The 17,736-nt window shown below is 67.1% G+C and overlaps 1 protein-coding gene across 5 annotated transcripts; it reads left to right on the top strand.

Moving 5' to 3' along the window:
• The first annotated feature begins 8,146 nt into the window (after positions 1–8,146).
• BAIAP3 (BAI1 associated protein 3) lies at positions 8,147–17,718 on the top strand. Of its 5 annotated transcripts, none has more exons than XM_047098037.1 (33): positions 8,147–8,277; positions 8,479–8,566; positions 8,690–8,770; positions 9,230–9,253; positions 9,666–9,725; positions 9,863–9,929; positions 10,031–10,226; positions 10,570–10,614; positions 10,751–10,828; positions 10,939–11,041; positions 11,352–11,459; positions 11,557–11,652; positions 11,779–11,882; positions 12,108–12,228; positions 12,642–12,766; positions 12,851–12,941; positions 13,104–13,160; positions 13,243–13,340; positions 13,443–13,494; positions 13,584–13,714; positions 13,958–14,081; positions 14,163–14,306; positions 14,417–14,509; positions 14,601–14,792; positions 14,867–14,935; positions 15,012–15,091; positions 15,167–15,275; positions 15,661–15,732; positions 15,823–15,903; positions 15,997–16,117; positions 16,195–16,318; positions 16,408–16,613; positions 16,694–17,718. In XM_047098037.1, the coding sequence occupies exons 1-33, from the start codon at positions 8,147–8,149 to the stop codon at positions 16,795–16,797; spliced, it is 3,375 nt and encodes a 1,124-aa protein (XP_046953993.1). In that variant the 3' UTR covers positions 16,798–17,718. The 5 variants fall into 5 exon arrangements, with proteins under 5 accessions (XP_046953993.1, XP_046953992.1, XP_046953991.1 ...); XM_047098036.1 differs by having other exon boundaries at positions 9,215–9,253; XM_047098035.1 differs by having other exon boundaries at positions 9,146–9,253.
• Positions 17,719–17,736: the final 18 nt, after the last annotated feature.

Below are 17,736 nucleotides of genomic sequence, written 5' to 3'. Positions count from 1 at the left end.
CCGCCCAGGCCAGTGCCGCGTGCTCACACCTGTCTACCGAGCAGCGCCACCTCATTCCCTAACTGGGCCGCCCCAAACCCTCCTGGTTCGCATCAGCTCGCGTTGGGCTCTGTGGACGGGCGGCCTCCATTTTGAGGTTGCCATGACGACGAGTTGCCAGGTTGGAGGGCCAGGCTGAGCGCTGACTTGGGCTGGCTCGAACCAGTCTGAGCCTGCTCTAGCAGGGAGGGGCTGGCCCTGGTGCTGAGACAGAAGGGGGGGGCGGTTCTGCAAGGTGGCCTGTGAGGCTCGTCCAGAGACCTCTGGACCCTGTGACCCCACCTGCAGAGGCCCTGACCCTGACCGAGGAGGCTGGCTTAGGACCACGGGGTGGACAGGGGCTGGAGCACCTGGCCCCATCTGCTGTCCGGACCCCAGGAAGTTGGGAGGGCCGGGGCCTAGGTCCTCCCTTCCTGGTCTCTGCCTTCCCAGGTGACCTGCCACCACGCTCCTGAACGCTGCCCCTCCCACTCCTGGAGCCCCAGAACCTGGGCCCCCATCGTGCAGAGTGATGCTGGGTATTCGACTCCCCCAGCTTTGCCTTCTGATGTCACACACGACCTTCACCCCCTCCGGGGTGGGCCGGCACACCTGCCCCTGGGCCAGAAGCTGACGCTCGGGCTCAGTGGACAGACACTGGACAGTGGGCTGCAGCCAGGCCGCCCACCCTCACAGAGTCCCGCAAAGCCCTGTGTGGGCCTGCTCCCCTTCCACCGCCAGGCCTGGCGCCCGGGACCACCCTGGTCCTGCACAGGCGTCACCTGTGCGGGTGCTGGCAACTGGGCCCCAGGAGCCAGCATTTCAGGTGAGGGGCCAGACCCCCTCCCACCCGGAGCCAGCCACCTCTTCTGCTGGCAGAAGCACCCAGGATGGCACAGGTGATGGGACAGGTTCCTGCAGTCAGCGCCGTGGCCAAGTCCCTGGGTGAGCCCCCACGATTCTCCTAGGCTGCCCCACCCCCACCCCCACCCCCGCAGGCCTCTGACAGGTGCCTCAGTGCCAGTGGGAGCAGTGGGAGGAGCCTTACTGCCAGAAGGCTATGCCTGCAATTCCAAGGTCTGCCACCAGAGGGCATCAGGTCAAGCGTGTATTTTTTTAAGATTTTATTTTACTTGATTTTATTTTTACATTTTTAATGTTTGTATATTTTTGATTGAGAGAGAGCACGAGCAGAAGAGAGGCAGAGAGAGAGGGAGACACAGAATCCGAAGCAGGCTCCAGGCTCCAAGCTGTCAGCACAGAGCCCAACGTGGGGCTCGAACCCACAAACCGTGAGATCATGACCTGAGCTGAAGTTGGATGCTTAACCAGCTGAGGCCCCCCAGGCGCCCCAAGATTTTATTTTTTAACTAATATCTGCATGCGACATGAGGCTCCAACCTACAACCTGAGATCACTAGTTGCACGCTCCACTGACCGAGCCCGCCAGGCGCCGCAAGGGTGAGGTGGCCTTACAGAGATGCCCCCTCACCTCCTGTGCTGCCTTTCTCCCTGCTCTCCAGCGGCCATCCATCTGGAGCCTGGGGGTTTTCCCCTGGCCCCAAGGAGGAAACCACTCTCCTGCCCGCCCAAAGCCCAGAAGGTGTGAGCCCCTGGGTCAGTCCCAGCCGCCTGACCCTCTGTTTTGTGCCCAACTCCTGCTGTGACAAGTGCATGTCCCACATTGCCTGCTCCCGGCCTCTCTCCCCACTGTGGAGTCACCCCCAACCTACAGAGGCGGGAACTGAGTCCCTGGAGGGCCAGCCTGCTGTGACCATGGTCAAGTACTAGCTTCTCACTGAGAACCCCCCTCACTGACAGGTGCGTACTATGTCCATTTTACAAAAAAGGGAAACTGAGGCCCAGAGCTGGGCTATGAACCCAGCCGGTTGCTGTGTGGCCCTGATAAAGCTCTTTCCCTCTCTGGGCTTCAGTTTCCTTATCTGTACAGGGCAGTCGTAAGGTCTCCTCCACCCCAGCAGGCCGCAGTGTTAGGCCTGAAGCCTCGGCGGTGCTGGCCTCCAGTCCCTTGCTCCCCAAAGGGCATTGGATGGGGGTGCGGGCAGGGGCCCCTCCCCTGGCAGCTGCCCTTCCTAACTTCCCGTTTATAGCAGCCGCAGAATCTCTTCACCCCAAAGCCACGATGATCACCATGGCAACCAGGCCTGTGTTTGTTCCAACAGGTTGGCAGAATCTGACAAAAGACTGCAGGAGGGGAGGGCATCAGCACCGAGATCCTGGCTCAGGACCCGCCAGTCCCCGGGGAAGAATGGTAACTGTCCCCTCCCGGATTCCTGCCTCGTTGTCTCGTGCAGAAGGAAGCCGAGGGGTGGCTGGTCTCTCGCTCCCCTGCACCCTTCTGCCCCCATTTGCCTGGCTGTGCTGGGTCAGGATGGAGGCAGGGCCTGGAGACAGAGCTTCCAGAAGGAGAATCCACCCTGCGGTGCTGCCCCCGCACCCCCCCCCCCCAGCCCTAGTTCTGTGTCTCCTCCAGCGCAGATGTGCGGAGGGCAGCTTGCACGTGTGTGGGTCTGGACCCAGGAGCTGAGACAGGAGGTGGCCCGTCAGAGCAGTGTCCACTCCGGCTTGGGGTGATAGAGGAAGCACCTGGTTCCCCCACCCCGGGCTCCCCACTCTCCCGCACCCACCCACCCGCACCACGAAATAAAAGGCACAGGTGTTCACAGGCGGACGGGCTGCCTCCCTGTGTGCAGCTGTTGGAAACCTGTTCCTCCAGCCTCTGGCCCTTCCTTCAGCTCACCCCCGAGCAAACTGTCCTCGCCTCTGGGCCTTTCTGTGTCCCACACTGCCTGGGGTCCCACGTTAGCGATGAGGTCCTCTGAGTTAAAAACATCTCCCAATCTGTCGATCCTCTAAATACGAGGTACCCTGATTATCCAACAAGATCAGTCAGAGGCAAGGCGGGGATCCGGGGACCCGGCGCCCCGCAGACAGCTCCAGGACCTCCACGTTCCTTCCGGGACCTCTAGCACCAGCGGGAACTTGTTAGAAACGCACATGGGGGCACCCGGGTGGCTCAGTGTTCAGCTCAGGTCACGATCTCGCGGTTTGGTGAGTTGGAGGCTGGCGTTGGGCTCTGCACTGACAGGGTGCATCCTGCTTGGGATTCTCGGTTTCCCTCTCGCTCTACACCACCCTCCCCCCAAATAAATAAACTTAAAAAGAAATGCAGACGGGTCACCCCTACCTAGCCCAGACTTTTGGCATCAGCAGGTCTGGGGCTGGTGCAACAATCTGTTTTAACGAGCTCTGCAGGCCAACACAGTGCGGTGCTGGCTCAAATTTCAGAGGGGGTGGAGGGTGGGCTAGGAAGGGTGCGCGCGGGGCGTCCCGCCCAGGCCTGAGGTTGCAGGTGGCGCCAGAGCCCTCACCTGCGCCACCGGGAGGATCACCCAAGTGGTGATCGGGGTGGTTGTGGCGCGTCCCGGGTTGGTGCCTGCAGCACCCTTCGCCCGGGGTGCAGGCTGGCGGTGGGGTCAGCGCTTGGGCCGGGAGGGCGACTCGAGATGGCTGCGCAGCCCTTCCAGAAAAGTCCTCGCTGCGGCCCGGGCTTGTCTGATACGGTTTCGGTGATTCTGGCTTCCCGAGGGTCCCCAGGGGACGGGGTCCTGACACGGCAGAACCTGCTCCCCGCTCTGCGCCTACCGGTGGCTTGGCTGACCGCCCCGCCCCCCAGGGGAGGGGGCTCCGTGGCCCGACCCGCTCGGCGGCCTGGGTGCGGAGGGGATCGCGCTCGCGGCGGGAGCGGCGGGGGCGTGGCGGGCGGGAGCGGCGGGGGCGGGGCGGGGGCGGGCCCCGCCGCCAGGCCCCGCCCCCGCAGCGCTCAGGGTTCGGCGCGGCTGCTAGCGCGCGCTGTGCCTGGCGTCTCTGGAGCGGGTGCGGAGCGCGGCATCTCCGGAGCCCCCGACCGCGCGCCCCCGGCCCGGCCCACGGTGAGTGCGCGGCCTTTGGACGGCCTTGGGGCGCCCCCTCCTGCGGCCGGCGCCCGGTCCGGCTCCTGCGTTTGCGGACCCCGAGGGGGCGCGGGGAGGCCCCCCGAGGAGGAGGGCGGCGGGAGGTCGCGAAGACGCTCCCTCGGCTCCGGGAAAATTGAAGCCGGCGCGTGCTCGGAGGGACGGTCTCGGGCCCTTCTCTGGGCCCGCGTCCCCAAGAGCGCCGGAGCGGGCGGGGATCGAGGAGGCGGGCAGCAGGACCCCCCCCCCCCACCCACACACACACCCAACGACGCCGGGGCCCCCATCCCCGCCAGGCGCAGGCCGCCGGTGGGTCTCGGCCAAGGACTTCAGAGACGCCCCGCGGGGTTTCCCAGGCAACCCGCCGGGGGCGGGGAGGGGGGGAGATGCCCCCAGTGCCCAGTCCCCCCCACCCTGCCACCAGTCCCCGTAGGACCCCTAGTCTCCACGAAATCCCTCCACGGGTCGGAACGGTGTAAAACAACACGCACCTACCAGGCTTCTGACCTGCCCGCGACCACCCGCTCATCAGGGAGGGAAGGACCTCGACGGATCTGGGGGCCCCCACCCCCGAGGCTCCCGCGGGGAGCACCGAGAGGAGGGGGACGGGAGGGGAGGGAGGGGGGACATCACGGTGGAGACCGGTGAGTAAAGAGCGGGGGAGGGAGCCTCGGAGGAAGAACGGACAGAGAATTTCATTTTTCATGCGTTCATTCTAGAAGCATCTAGGTAGCCCCTGACAGTTGATCTCAGACTTCCTAGGGCTTCAGGTCCAGCTGCGGAGCTCGCTTAAAATCACATTCCCAGGCATCTCCCCAGGGACTGGGTTGGGATTAGATCTCAGGGAGCAGCATTTGTGATGGACACGGCTGCTGAGCCGTGTGCAGGGGAGCACTGTCTAGGGAGTCACAGGACAGTGAGAAATCCAGTAAAAAAAAAAAAAATGTGAAGGGAGTGGCTGGCTGGGAGGAGAAGGCTGAGAGGGTGACACAGAGACCAGAATGTGGGGCCAGACATCCTGCCACTGCCCGTACACACCCAGGGTAGCAAGCATCAACGGACCCCTGCCCTCGCTTCACCAGGGACCGGATTTTGGTAAGAAGGGACCTAGTGTTCTGAGTGTTTATTATGAAGGTGTTTATTCATCGTGAGGGTGGCCAGGTGGCCACAGGGGACACTAACTAGGGAGATACATCTGGCTCTGCTCAGGTGCCCCTAGACTCACCCGCTTTGGTGCCACCTAAGCCCACAGGTGGGCTTACAGGAGACGGGTGTGGCTTACAGCCCTCGCTTTGAGCCCAGCCCCGGGCTGCAAAACGGGACGGTGATAGCAACTTTGCAGAATTGTCTTTTCCCATCCACCCTGGGTCTTGAAGACGGCCAGGGGACAAGGTGGTACTTTCGGCTTGGCCCCAGTGCCAGTGTGGCATTCAGCTCCTTGGCCAGCCTCGCTTTGTCCGTCGGGCAGTCGCTCTGGCCCTGGTGGCCGGGCACGAGCGGAGGCTACAGACACATTTTGCTGTGTGCTGCTGCCCGGAGCCAGAAGGGACAGAGACAGGGAGAGCTCAAGGAGGGGCTCTGTCGGGGGCCGGCAGAGGGTCCCTGCAGCCAGCAAGTGCTTCCTGGGGGTCAGCCACGCACCCACCGCTGGTGCGGCTCCGAGTGAGGTGCTGGCTGGCTCCCAGGGCCCAGGCCATTTGGTGCAGAAACGTCATCAGTGCCCCAGCAGCCGAGGGTTTCCAGGGCGACTGGAGGAGTGTCTGGGCACCCAGGGATGAGCCATCTCTCCCAGACACCGGTGCCCAGACGCCACTTTTGCCCCCATCCGGCCCGTGGGCTGAGGGAGGGAGCCCCACGGAGGGGGAGCCAGCCTGTCTGGACCCCCAGAAGTCAGGATGTGCCGGGAGCTTAGAGCTTGAGCGCCACAGAATGGAGTTCATCCCTGGCCACTTGCTGGCTCTGTGGCCTTGAGTAAGCGCCTAACCCCGGGGCCTCAAGCTTGGGGCCTTTTGGGGGCTGTGATTATGAGGTGAGGTGGCTCCCCCTCTACCCTGAACGTTTTATTGCCACAAAGGCACCCCGTCTCTGCGGCTCAGGCCGCTCGGTTCCTGCGTCACGTTTGTCTCTGGGACTGTGAGCCCCTGTAGCCCCTGTCACACGCAGACGCAATTGGCGGTTGCCCTGGCAACGGCTCAAGCAGTGGCTGCTCCCTTGCTTTGGGGGGCCGGGGGGGGGGGGTAGCAGCCTCTTCCCCACAGCTAGAGAGGAGGGGGGTGCCCTGATGCCCGTCCCCTTAGGACCTCGCTGCTGGCGGTAGGGGCGACAGCTTCCAGAACCACGTGCCCCAGCCGCTGAGCCCCGTCCACACATCCTCCCGATCTTTGAAGGGAGGCTCCCGGGGGAGGCAGTAAGAAGTACGAGGAAGGTGGGGGCCTCGTTTCAGGGCCATGGGCCAGTCGTCCTTTCTGTCCCCAGCTCTCGGGTCTGGTCAGATGAGACCCTCTGAGCCCAGCATTCCGTAGAACCAGGGCTGGGGCACCAGGGGGTAGGAGGATGTGCCATCTGCAGTGGTGGCCTGAGCAGGGACGGCAGCGCAGGGACCAGTGAGAGGCAGACAGACACAGCTGGGAGCAGGCATCCGGTTTGTTGAACAAAATCTGTAGGACTCATGAGGTGCCGTGTGCCCTGGCCCCAGCGCTCCCAACGGGGCACAGGATTCTAAGGAGGAGGGAGCAGACGTTAAGCAGAGATGTGCAGGAACACGGGCACGATCCGCGAACGGCGGGCACAGCCTGGGGAGCTGGCCTGGGCACACAGGGCACAGGTGGGTCTAACTTGGCTGTCCCACCACTAACTGCCCATGAGATCGGGGGCAGGTATAGCTGGAGTCGGCCGAGTCCCCATTTCCTGTTTTGTCCAGTGAAAATGACAGTGCTTCTCTGCACGGCTGTGCCTGGGCTGGAGGGGCCCTCAGTGAGTGGACAAGTGGGCACCACCAGGGAAGGGGACCAGGGCAGTGGGTGCACAGGCCCTGTGGTACCCTGAAGGGAGCATGATAGGTCCTGTGCGGAGGCACAGGCTGACATCCTGGGGCAGGGAAGTCCGAAAGGTGGGCCCCGAGGGGCAGATTCGGCCTAGCGGGGTGGGGGGTCAGCACTTTCCTTTGCTAGTTTTCAGCAGGGGTGCACAAAGACCACCCTGGGGTTTGGGGAGGCACAGGCGGGTCGGGAAGGGGTCGGGTGCCTGGGCTGGTCAGGGCTGAGCAGGAGCCAGGCTCGAGGGCCCACGGCTGCTTAGTGGTCCTCCTGCCCTTCCTCCGGGGTCTGCAGGGGACACTGCGGCCCAGGGGGAGGCGTGCAAGTGCGCTCACAGGGAGACGAGGGGCGCTGTCCCTGGCTGTGCCGGGCGGGTGAGGACTTGGCCAGCGGCCCCTCCTGCGCGTGCTGGCCACTCGGGGTGAGGGGGTCTCGCGGAAGGCCCCAGGCACGGTGGCCTCTTCTTGCCCAAGCTCCTCTGCAGGATGAGGACTTTGGGAGTCCCGGGGAGGGGTTGCCTCCTGCAGGACCTTTGCCTGCCCCGGCCCCAGACCGGACCGTCACAGGCTGGGTGAATTGGGCACCCCTCCCCGACAACTCCGTCCCGTTGGCAAAGCGCCCAGGAGATACGGGCACTTGCTGCTGAGCGGTCCTAGGACCCCGGGGACACAGCCGGGGGTCCCAGCCCTAGATGGGCGGCGGCGGGAGCGTGGCAGTACGGGCCCTCTGCGGCGAAGTCCAGCAGCAACCGGTGACGGAGCCCGGACCGTGCCAGCACGACCACCGCCTGGCAGCCTCGTCCCGTCCCCGGCGCGGCCCCGCAGGGATGTCCCGTCTTGCAGATGGGACACGAAGGCTGAGGGAGCCCGAGGGACCGGCCCCCGGTGGCCCCTGGGTGCCCAGCGCGGTGCAGCACGGGAGCCGAGTCGCAGCGCCTCGGGCTCCCGCTGCCCCGCGGAGGCCAGGAGGCTGCGCCGTCAGGAACGCGGCTCGCGTGCGCTTCCGGCGGATCCGTTCGCCGCTCGACGTGCACCCGGTGCGGTTTCTGGGGCCGGCGCGGCGGTGCTGCTGGGACGTGCAGGGGCCGCAGCCGTGCGCTCTGCCCGCAGACCGCCGGCCATGACGACCCTGCTGGAGATCAAGAGCAGCGTGCTGCGGCAGGTGCAGGCGTGCCCCACCTTCCGCCGGAGGGCCGAGGGAGAGCCGGCCGCCACCAGCGCTGACCCCCCGGAGCCGGCCGCAGGCGCTTGGTGGGTGCTCCGCGCCCAAGCCCGCACCGTCGCGCGCCCCCGGGGGAGCCGGGAGAGCGGGGCGCGCCGTGGACGCCGCGCCGGGTCCCCGGATGTGTGGACACGGGGAATCCCCTCGAGGCGCACGGCCGGCAGCTGGTCCCGGGCAGGGGGCGGGTGTGTGCCGGGAGCCCGGGTCTCAGGCCTGGCCTCTCCCTGCAGGAAGCCCGGGGACGGCGTGGAGTTCTTCGCGCACATGCGCCTCATTCTGAAGAAGGGGGAGGGCAGACAGGGCCTGCCGCGCCCCGAGGTGAGGATGGCCCAGAGCTGCTGCCCCGTGTGGGCCTCCCCGCCGGCCCCCACCCCTCAAACCGACTCCCGCCGTCCCTGGGGCCCTCCCCCCTCCAGACCCTCACCCCAGTGCTCCTCACAGGTCCTCTTGCGCAGCGGTTCGCCAGCCCCTGCTGAGCCCGTGGACCCCAGCCGTGGCCTGAGAGCCCTGACCCAGGAGGAGGTAAGGGGGAGGGGGCGTGGCCCCAGGGAGGGTCTGGGAGCACCTAAGATGGGCCTGGCCCAGGATCTGGGGACAGGGTGGACACCAGAGGTGGCAAGGGTGAGTGGGCCGGGACTTCCCATGCAAGCGAGTAGGGAGCAGAGCTCAGGGGGCCAGTGCAGGGCCCAGCAGGTGCAAAGGTCCTGATGCTGGGACTGCGGTCTGCCAGTGGGGGGAGCTCCTGAGGACTGCCCCCGCCCCGCCGCCCCTCCCAGGCATACAGAGGGTGGAACCAAGGAGCCCCGACCCCCAGTGGCCAGGGCTCAGGGCCTGGGGCTGAAGGACACGGGGATGGGGCGGCTGGGACTCAGGATGTGCGCCCCGCCCCACCCACAGGTGGAGATGCTCTATGAGGAGGCCTTGTACACAGTCCTCTACCGTGCAGGGACCATGGGCCCTGACCAGGTGGATGACCAGGAGACCCTACTGGGCTACCTTCAGCAGGTGAGCCCCACCGGCCCACCCTCCGTGCTGGCCTGGCCGTGCCTTGTCAGGGGAGCCCTTTCCTCTGCCTGGAGGCATCACCATCACCCATGTAACACACACAGATTCGCCCCACGTACGGAACACACACATACCCACACGTGCATGTGCAGATACACGTATGCGCTGGTAGGCGTGCCCGGGAGGATGGAGGGATGGGGACACACACACACACACACACACACACACAAAGAAGGGTAGAAAGCACAAACCGACAGAGGAACGGACCCAGAGGATGGACCGACAGATAAACAGATCTTTCCTCCTCCTCTGTGTGTGTGTGTGTGTTTCCTCTGCCCCGGGAGGCCCCCAGGACAATGGCCAGGTTTGCCTCGGGGGTACCTGGGCCCTCACACCGGCCCACCCTCTATAGGTGTTTGGTACCAGCCCTGAGGAGCACGCCGAGGCCATTGAGCGTGTGAAGAAGGCCAAGGTGAGGCTGCCACCCACGTGGGCAGACGCTGGCCAGCCGCGGTGCTAGGGCTCGGGGTGGGGAGGACACAGAGCAGGGCCTTGTCGCGGTCACACCGAGCCTTCTGCAAGAGGCCGGTCAGCACCCTCTGCCCACAGGCCCCCACGTATGCCCTGAAAGTCTCTGTCATGCGTGCCAAGAACCTGCTGGCCAAAGACCCCAATGGTGAGTGGGGACGAGCCTGGACCTCGGCTGTGCCCGGGTCCGGTGGCCACGGAGGGACGGAGGGCCCAGGGCTGGCGGCTGAGGCGCCCGATGTGTCTCAGGCTTCAGTGACCCGTACTGCATGCTGGGTATCCTGCCGGCCTCGGGTGCTCCCCGGGAGCCAGGGCCGCGCACGGAGCAGCGCTTCGGCTTCCGCAAAGGCAGCAAGCGTGGGGGTCCGCTCCCGGCCAAGTGCATCCAGGTCACCGAGGTCAAGAGCAGCACCCTGAACCCCGTCTGGAAGGAGAACTTTGTCTTGTAAGGGCCCTGGCCCAGCTGGGCGGCAGGGCGGTCGGGCGGGGGGGGGCTGCCTGCTGGGCCAGAGCACGTCCTGAGGACGCAGGCCGGTGGCTGCCACACTGTGCCTGCCCCGGGGACCCGAGTGGGGGCTGTTCACGTGACCACTGTCCAGAGGAGGAAATCACCTCAGAGAGAGGTGCCATGCCCCGGGGGCCACACAGTCAGGATCCAAACCCGGGCGGCCTGTCCTGAGAGCTCGAGCTCGTGGCCCCTTGCCCGCAGCTCCTGAAATTGTCCCTGCCCTCGCCCTGGGCAGGGGATGGTCCTCCACCCTCTGGGCTTCTCTCCGTTTTCCTTACAGTGAGATCGAGGATGTCCGCGCGGACCAGCTGCACCTGGATATCTGGTAGACGCCCCTGGTCCCTGCAGGGCAGCGGGTGTGGGTGCACCTGCTTGGGGCGGGGGGGGGGGGTGGGTTGAGAGAGGACACTCGGGGCCCAGCCGGGCTCCAGACAAGCCAGGTTTCCGCGCCCCGCCCCTAGGGACCATGACGATGATGTGTCTCTGGTGGAAGCATGCAGGAAGCTGAATGAAGTCATCGGCCTGAAGGGCATGAGCAGGTACGACAGGTGGGACCCTCGTGCCCCCAGACACCGTGGCCCACGTGGGCCGGCAGATAGTGGCTCCCCAGGGACCAAGGTGGGGCCACCCCCCCCCCCGCTTTGCCTAGGTATTTTAAACAGATTGTCAAGTCGGCCCGTGCAAATGGGACAGCAGGGCCCGCGGAGGACCACACAGATGACTTCCTGGGGTGTCTCAACATACCCGTCCGGGTGAGTGGGGGCCGGGGCTTCCCTCACGGACCGCCTGTTTGTGGGGTCTCATCCTCCGGGGATACTGCTGGTGGGTCTGCCCTGCGACTCCCCCAGGCATCTCCTGGCCTTCTTGGGCTGGTGGGGCCTTGAGCTGCAGGGGAGGGGGAAGGAACAGCTTCCTGGGTGTCCGGGCACCCCTGAGGGCCCACTCGGTGCTGACCACCCGTCTCCGGGGCCAGCAGAGCCGTGTGTTCTCCTCTGGGTCCCACAGAGAGTCCGTGGGAGGGAGCTGGAGGGGGGATGGCCGGTGTGAACCCTTTCCTTTCAGGAGGTGCCCGTGGCCGGTGAAGACCGCTGGTTCAAGCTGGAACCACGCTCCAGCGCCTCCCGCGTTCAAGGAGACTGCCAGCTGGTCCTCAAGCTGATCACCACACAGGTGGGGAGCCGTGGGGGTCCCTTGCCCTGCGTCTTGGCCGTGCGCCCCTGCCCACGGGCCTGGGCAGGGCTGGTGACGGGCGGCTCCTGCATTCCAGAGGGACACGGGCATGAGCCAGCGCGGGCGGGCGGGCTTCCTGTCCTACATGCTGCTGCTCAGTCGTCTCCTGCAGTTCGAGCACCGATCCGAGGAGGTAGCCTCGCCCTCCGGACGGGGCTGACCGGGCGCCTGGGGAGGCAGAGCAGGGGAGCCTGGGCACCGGGGGGAGGAGGGGATGGCGGCCCCTGCCTGCATCCACGCCTGCCCCCGACTCCCCCAGCCCAAGGCGAGCTGCTGGCGGGGAGAGCTCAGCGGGCCCGCGGCCACGATCCTCTGCCTGCACGGCGCGCAAAACAACCTGTCGGCGCTGCAGCTGGCTGTGCTGTGAGTGGGCGGGGCCTCCGGGGGCGGGGCACGGGCAGGCTGGCGGCGGGTGGGCGGGGCCTCGGGCGGGGCGAGCGAGGGAAGGAGTCCTCTGAGCGGGAAGGCATGAAAGGGGGCGGTGCCGTGGGGGAGTTGGGGGCGTGTAAGGGGCAAGTAGGAGGGGCACGGGGGGGTGGTCCCATCGGGGTCTCCGTGCCCATGGGCGGGGCTCCCCCCGACTTGCAGGCACTGGCAGGTCAGCAGCCGCCACCATCAGACCCGGACCCTGGACTACGGCTACCTGCTGGGGCTGCTGGAGGACATGCAGGCGCATTGGGAAGAGGCGTCTTCGCTGCCCCAAGGGCAGGTGAGCTGTTCCTGGGGGGTGTGCTGTGGGGCCGCTGGCGCTGGGGCAGACAGGGCGGAGTGCTGTCCACATGGGGTGCTCGGCTTACAGGGCCCTGTGGGGCTGCAAACAAACTTCATGACCCAGGATAGAGCGGGTACTGTGCAATGCTGAGACAGGGGATGTGTCCGAGTCCCAGGGGAGGGAGGTCGTGCCCTCCATCTGGGCGAGGGACGGAGGGAGTGGGTGCTCGAAGCTGGGTAGGGGGAACGGGGGGGGGGGCGCCAAGGCCCTGAGGCCGTGGGGACTGTGGTGGCTGAGTTTGGAGAAACCAGGCCCACGGATGGCCCAAGGAGGCCCTTGCAGACTGGCTGCCCCTACCCGCCCCGTGGGGAGGGCAGTGGGGGTCAGCTCCGACGGGCCGGTGCCCCCAGGAGGAGAGCCTGGCCGACAGCTTCAATGCCTTCTCCGAGTTTGGGCTGCGGCTGCTGCGTCAGCTTCGAGACTTCTTCCCCGCCACCAACAGCACTGCCGTCTACCGTCTGGAGCTGCTGCTCAAGTGGGTGCAGCCCAGGCCCTGGCCGGGGGTGGGGGCGTGGGGGGTCGGTGGGGGCAGCGCACAGTCAGCGGGCGGCCCCTCCAGGTGTCTCAGCAAGATGCAGATCTTCCAGCCTTCCTTTGAGGTGTGCTCCTTCCGGACGGAACTAAACGCGGACATCTCTGCTGCTCTGAAGGTGTGTCTGGTAGCCAATCTGTGCCCGGTGCCCGCCCCTCGCGGCCCACACGGGGGTGCCCAGCCGCGCCCACCCCCGGCTCCCGGCCTGCTCCGCCACGCTCCGGGGCCCTTTTAACCTCCCCCCCAACTCACCACCCCGTGTTGGTGGCTTGTCTTGCAGAGAGGCAACCGTGAGTGGTATGACAGGCTCCTGAACACCAAGAGTCCTCGAGAGCAGGTGCCGCGGGGGAGGGGAGCGGAGGGGGGGGCGGCAAGCAGGTGCGGGCCAGAAGGTCAGTGTGAACCGGGCTTCCTCGCAGTCGGGGCCGCAGCGCCTCGCCGGGCTGGTGGAGCTGGCGGACGCCGTCTACGAGGATCTGCAGTCCTGCTACGGCATCTACGCCAGCCTCTTCCACAGGTGGGGCCCGGGGCTCTGCCCGCCGTCCCTGCCCCCGGCCCCTCAGGGATGCCGCCAGCCCGGTGGCGGGGCAAGCAGGTGTGTGACATTCGTTCCCTGCAGCATCACCGACATCGACTTCTTCACACTCACTTTCCGGCAGCTGGAGCGTCTGGTGAGGAGGGGCTGTGGGGAGAAGCCCCCGGGCTGGGAAGGGGCCCGCTTTCCCTGATGCTGGTGGCCTGAATGCGTCCTCCTGAGTAGGTGGCCGAGGAGGCGTGGGTGCTGACGGAGGAGCTGAGCCCCAAGATGACCCTCGAGGTGGCCTCAGGGCTCTTCGAACTGTACGTGACCCTGGCGGACATCCGGCGTTTCTGGAGCAGCATCTCCGGCCGGTGGGTGCCCTGCCCCAACCTATCCCCTTCCCCCCACCTGCCCTGTCTGTCTCCTCCCACTGTTGGCCTCCCAGACCTGCACCCACTCCCACCTGTCCCGCAGCCTCCTCTAGGAGGCCTCTGGGACAGCCCGAGGGCCCTTGGAGGCGGGCTCTCCCGGGTGTCCCCTCGGGCCGGGACCCTGGGACGTGCTGGCTCAAGGTGTCGGATTCCGGGCGAGCTCCCACTGGCCTCCTGCCACAGCGACAGCCGCTCCCTCGCCCTGGCTGGCATCCATGGCCCGTTCCTGCCCGCCGTGAAGCTTTGGCTGCAGGTGCTGCGGGACCAGGTCAGGTGGAGGCTGCAGGGAGCCGTGGATGTGGACACGGTGAGCAGGCGCCCGGGCCTGAGGGTGCTGGGCTCAGCCAGGGCCCCCCCTTGCCACCCGGGCCTCCTCCTGCCTTCCTAGCTGGAGCCCATGGACGCCTCCTCCAAGCACAGCAGTTCTGCGGCCACGGCTAGTCTCTGCTTCAGTCACATCCAGGAGCTGTGGGCCCGCCTGGCATGGCCGGACCCTGCCCAGGCCGAGGCCCTGGGCACCCAGCTCAGCCAGGTGTGTTGGCTGTGCGTTGGGGGGCGTGGGCCGGGAGGAGACGAGTCTGGGAGGGCCGCGGGCCCAGGGGACACAGCCCGCAGCTCCTGAGCCCTCGTCTGCCACCGTAGGACCTGTGTGCGGCCACCCTCTTCTACACTGAGCTGCTGCGGAAGAAGGTGGACGCTCAGCCGGGGGCCGCGGGCGAGGCACTGAGCGAGCCGGTGAGCGGCCTGGCGGGCCGGGGGCGGGGCCGGGGGCGGGGCCACCACCGGGCTGCCGACCCCTCCCCCCCGACGTGGGCCGCCTCCCCAGCTCTGTGTGGTTCTCAACAACGTGGAGCTCCTGCGCAAGGCTGCCGGGCAGACGCTGCGGGGTCTGGCGTGGCCGGAGGTGACCTCGGGGCCCGAGGGGGTGCTCCCGCGCCCTCTGCTCGGCTGTGCACAGGCCCTGGACGAAGACCTGCAGCAGGAGGTCCACACCGTGACGGCGCACCTGACCTCCAAGGTGGGCGGGCGGGCGGGCAGAGGACCCGGCCGCCCCCTCACTGCCACTTGGTGCTGAGCTCTGCCGTCCCTCAGATGGTGGCTGACATCAGGAAGTACGTGCAGCACATCAGCCTGTCGCCCGACTCCATCCAGAACGATGAAGTGAGGGCCTGGGCACCGAGGGGAGCGTGCGCGGGGTGGGGCCCGGGCAGTGTGGCACTGAGGATGCTTCCCGCAGGCCGTGGCCCCGCTCATGAAGTACTTGGATGAGAAGCTGGCCGTGCTGAATTCCTCCCTGGTGAAGGAGAACCTTAGCAGGTACAGCTTGGGGCGGTTGGGCCGGGCCGGGGCCTGGGGTCCCTTCACGGGCACGGGCACGGAGTGTCCCTGCAGGGTGCTGGAGGCCCTCTGGGAGCTGCTCCTGCAGGCCATCCTTCGGGCACTGGGGGCAAACCTCGACGTCTCTGCCGATTTCTACGGCCGCTTCCACTTTACGCTGGAGGTAGGTGGAGGGGCCTCCCTGCTGCGGCTCCCAGGCCCTTGTCCCAGACACCCGGCCATGTGACTTCGGCCGGCCGGGAGGCCTGGCCTTCCCAGCCCAGACCGCTCTCCTGGGACTCCCACCAGACCAGTGCCTCCTCCCTGCCGGCCGCCTGTGTGAGCAGCACCTGGGCCACCTGCCCAGACCGTTGTCTGGCCCCAGGCACTGGCATTCCTCCCCCCACCCCCCCCACCCCCCACCCCGCCCCGGTTTGCGCTAGGTGTGACAAGTGGCTCTGCCCCCGGGCTCCCAGGCGCCCTGGTGCTGCTCAGGGCTCCGCCTGGCCCGGCCGCTAGCCCCAGCACCACCCGTGCCCCACATCCCTCCCACTTCGCCCTGCCCCCAGGCCCTGGTGAGTTTTTTCCACGCGGAGGGCCAGGGTCTGCCCCTGGAGAGCCTGAAAGACGGAAGCTACAAGGTGAGTCTGGCCCCGGGGCCTCGGGCGGCGGGAGAGGGGGGCGCGGCGCCGGGGGGTGGGCCCACGGTCAGCAGCCCCTCGGCTCCGCAGAGGCTGGAGGAGGAGCTGCGCCTGCATCAGTGCTCCACCCGCGAGTGCATCGAGCAGTACTACCTGGACAAGCTCAAGCAGGTAGCGAGGCCCCGTGTGCGCACGCGCAGTGTGGGCACGCGGCCCCGCCCCCGAACCCCCGCGCCGCGGTCACTGGCGCAAGCCCTTCCGCAGAGGTCCCTGGAGCAGAAGCGGTTCGGACGCCTGAGCGTGCGCTGTCACTACGAGGCAGCGGAGCAGCGGCTGGTGGTGGAGGTGCTGCACGCCGCGGACCTGCCGCCGCTGGACGCCAACGGTGAGGGGCGGGGCCGGGGCCAGCGGAGGGGGCGAGGGGGCGGTGCTCACGGTCCGCACGCGGCTGTGCCCCCGCAGGCCTGAGTGACCCGTTTGTGATCGTGGAGCTGGGCCCGCCACACCTCTTCCCGCTGGTCCGCAGCCAGAGGACCCAGGTGAAGAACCGGACGCTGCACCCCGTGTACGACGAGCTCTTCTACTTGTGAGTGTCTCCCCCCCCCCCCCCCGCCCGCGACCCCCGCCCCCTCCCGGACAGGGGGCAGGGCTCCAGGGACTGCCCTTCGCCCGCAGCTCTGTGCCGGCAGAGGCGTGCCGCCGCCGCGGTGCCTGCGTGCTGTTCACCGTCATGGACCACGACTGGCTGTCCACCAACGACTTCGCGGGGGAGGCAGCCCTCGGCCTGGGCGGCGTCGGTGGCATAGCACGACCTCAGGTGGGAGGGAGCGCGAGGGCCAGGCAGCCCGTCACCTTGCATCTGCGCCGGCCCAGGGCCCAGGGTGAGTGAGGGTCCGGGGGTGGCGGGTTCGACGGCTGCGGCCGCCGCGGTCTCATGCCGGCCCCACCCTCCCGCCTGTAGTGAAGTCGGCACTGAGGATGCTGGAGGGCCGCACCAACAAGGAGGCGCAGGAATTTGTCAAGAGACTCAAGGAGCTGGAGAAGTGCATGGAAGCGGACCCCTGAGCCCCCGCCCGCCCCCCCCCAGTCCTGCCCCGCATCAGCTTTGTGCAGTGGGGCTCATGCTCCCCCGTGTGGTGTGCGTGCTGCCCCCGCCGTGTCTGTGTGGTGTGTACCATGAACCCCTTGCGTCCAGTGAGCAGCCCCCACCCTGAATCTGGGGGTAACTCGCGGGGCCTGGCCACCCGGCAAGCTTCTCTATCCGCAACCTTAGCTTGTGCAGCCCCCGCTGGGTTCCCGGAGGGGTGGCTCTGCTCCCCAGGAGACATCAGGCTACGTCTGGAGGCGTTTTCGGTGCTCATGGCTACTACTGAAGGAGGTGCCACGGCACCCATGGCGAGACCGAGGACGCTGCTGGAAGTCCTGCGGTAAACGTGACAGCGCCCTCCGCCCAGCAAGGAACAGCCCGCCCCAAACGTTACCAGTGCCACAGCCCTTCTCTGAGGAAGCATGGTCTTCGCTTTGTGGGGTGGGGAGTGTGGCAGGGCCTCGCGGGCCAACAGGAGGGATGGCCCAGGTTTGAGTCTGGACAACCTCAGCTGTGGTGGGAAACCGCTCCCAGGTGTCCTGGTGGAGGGACAAAGTGAGCGTCTGGGACCCTTCACCCTCACCCGAGGGCGCACACAGAGGTTTGCTAAGCAGCGCCCGGGTCTCCAATCCCCACCTGGCTCCTAGGCCTGGGGGAGGGTGCCCCCATGTCACCGTGAGGCCGGGACCTCGTGCAAGGTCGATCGGTCAGGGTGAGGGGCCCCACGTCGGCCACTCAGCTGTGCACTTACCGTCCCTCCGTGTGCGCACACGCGTGCCCATGCAAGATGGGCCCCAAGCCCGGCACCCCACCGTCCAGCGGCCCAGACCCTTCCCGTCCGACTCGGCCTCGCTGGAGACTGAGAGTCCCCTCCCCCCCATCCCCAGGGCAAGTGCAAAGAAACAGGCTCACGCCGG

The sequence above is a fragment of the Lynx rufus genome, unplaced genomic scaffold (assembly GCF_022079265.1).
Source record: "Lynx rufus isolate CCGP_SWC_20201006 ecotype Redwood Valley unplaced genomic scaffold, mLynRuf1.p SCAF_43, whole genome shotgun sequence".
In the NCBI taxonomy this organism is placed as follows: Eukaryota; Metazoa; Chordata; class Mammalia; order Carnivora; family Felidae; genus Lynx; species Lynx rufus.
Note: the sequence above shows the minus strand (reverse complement) of the source record. Positions and strands in the feature narration are given on the sequence as shown.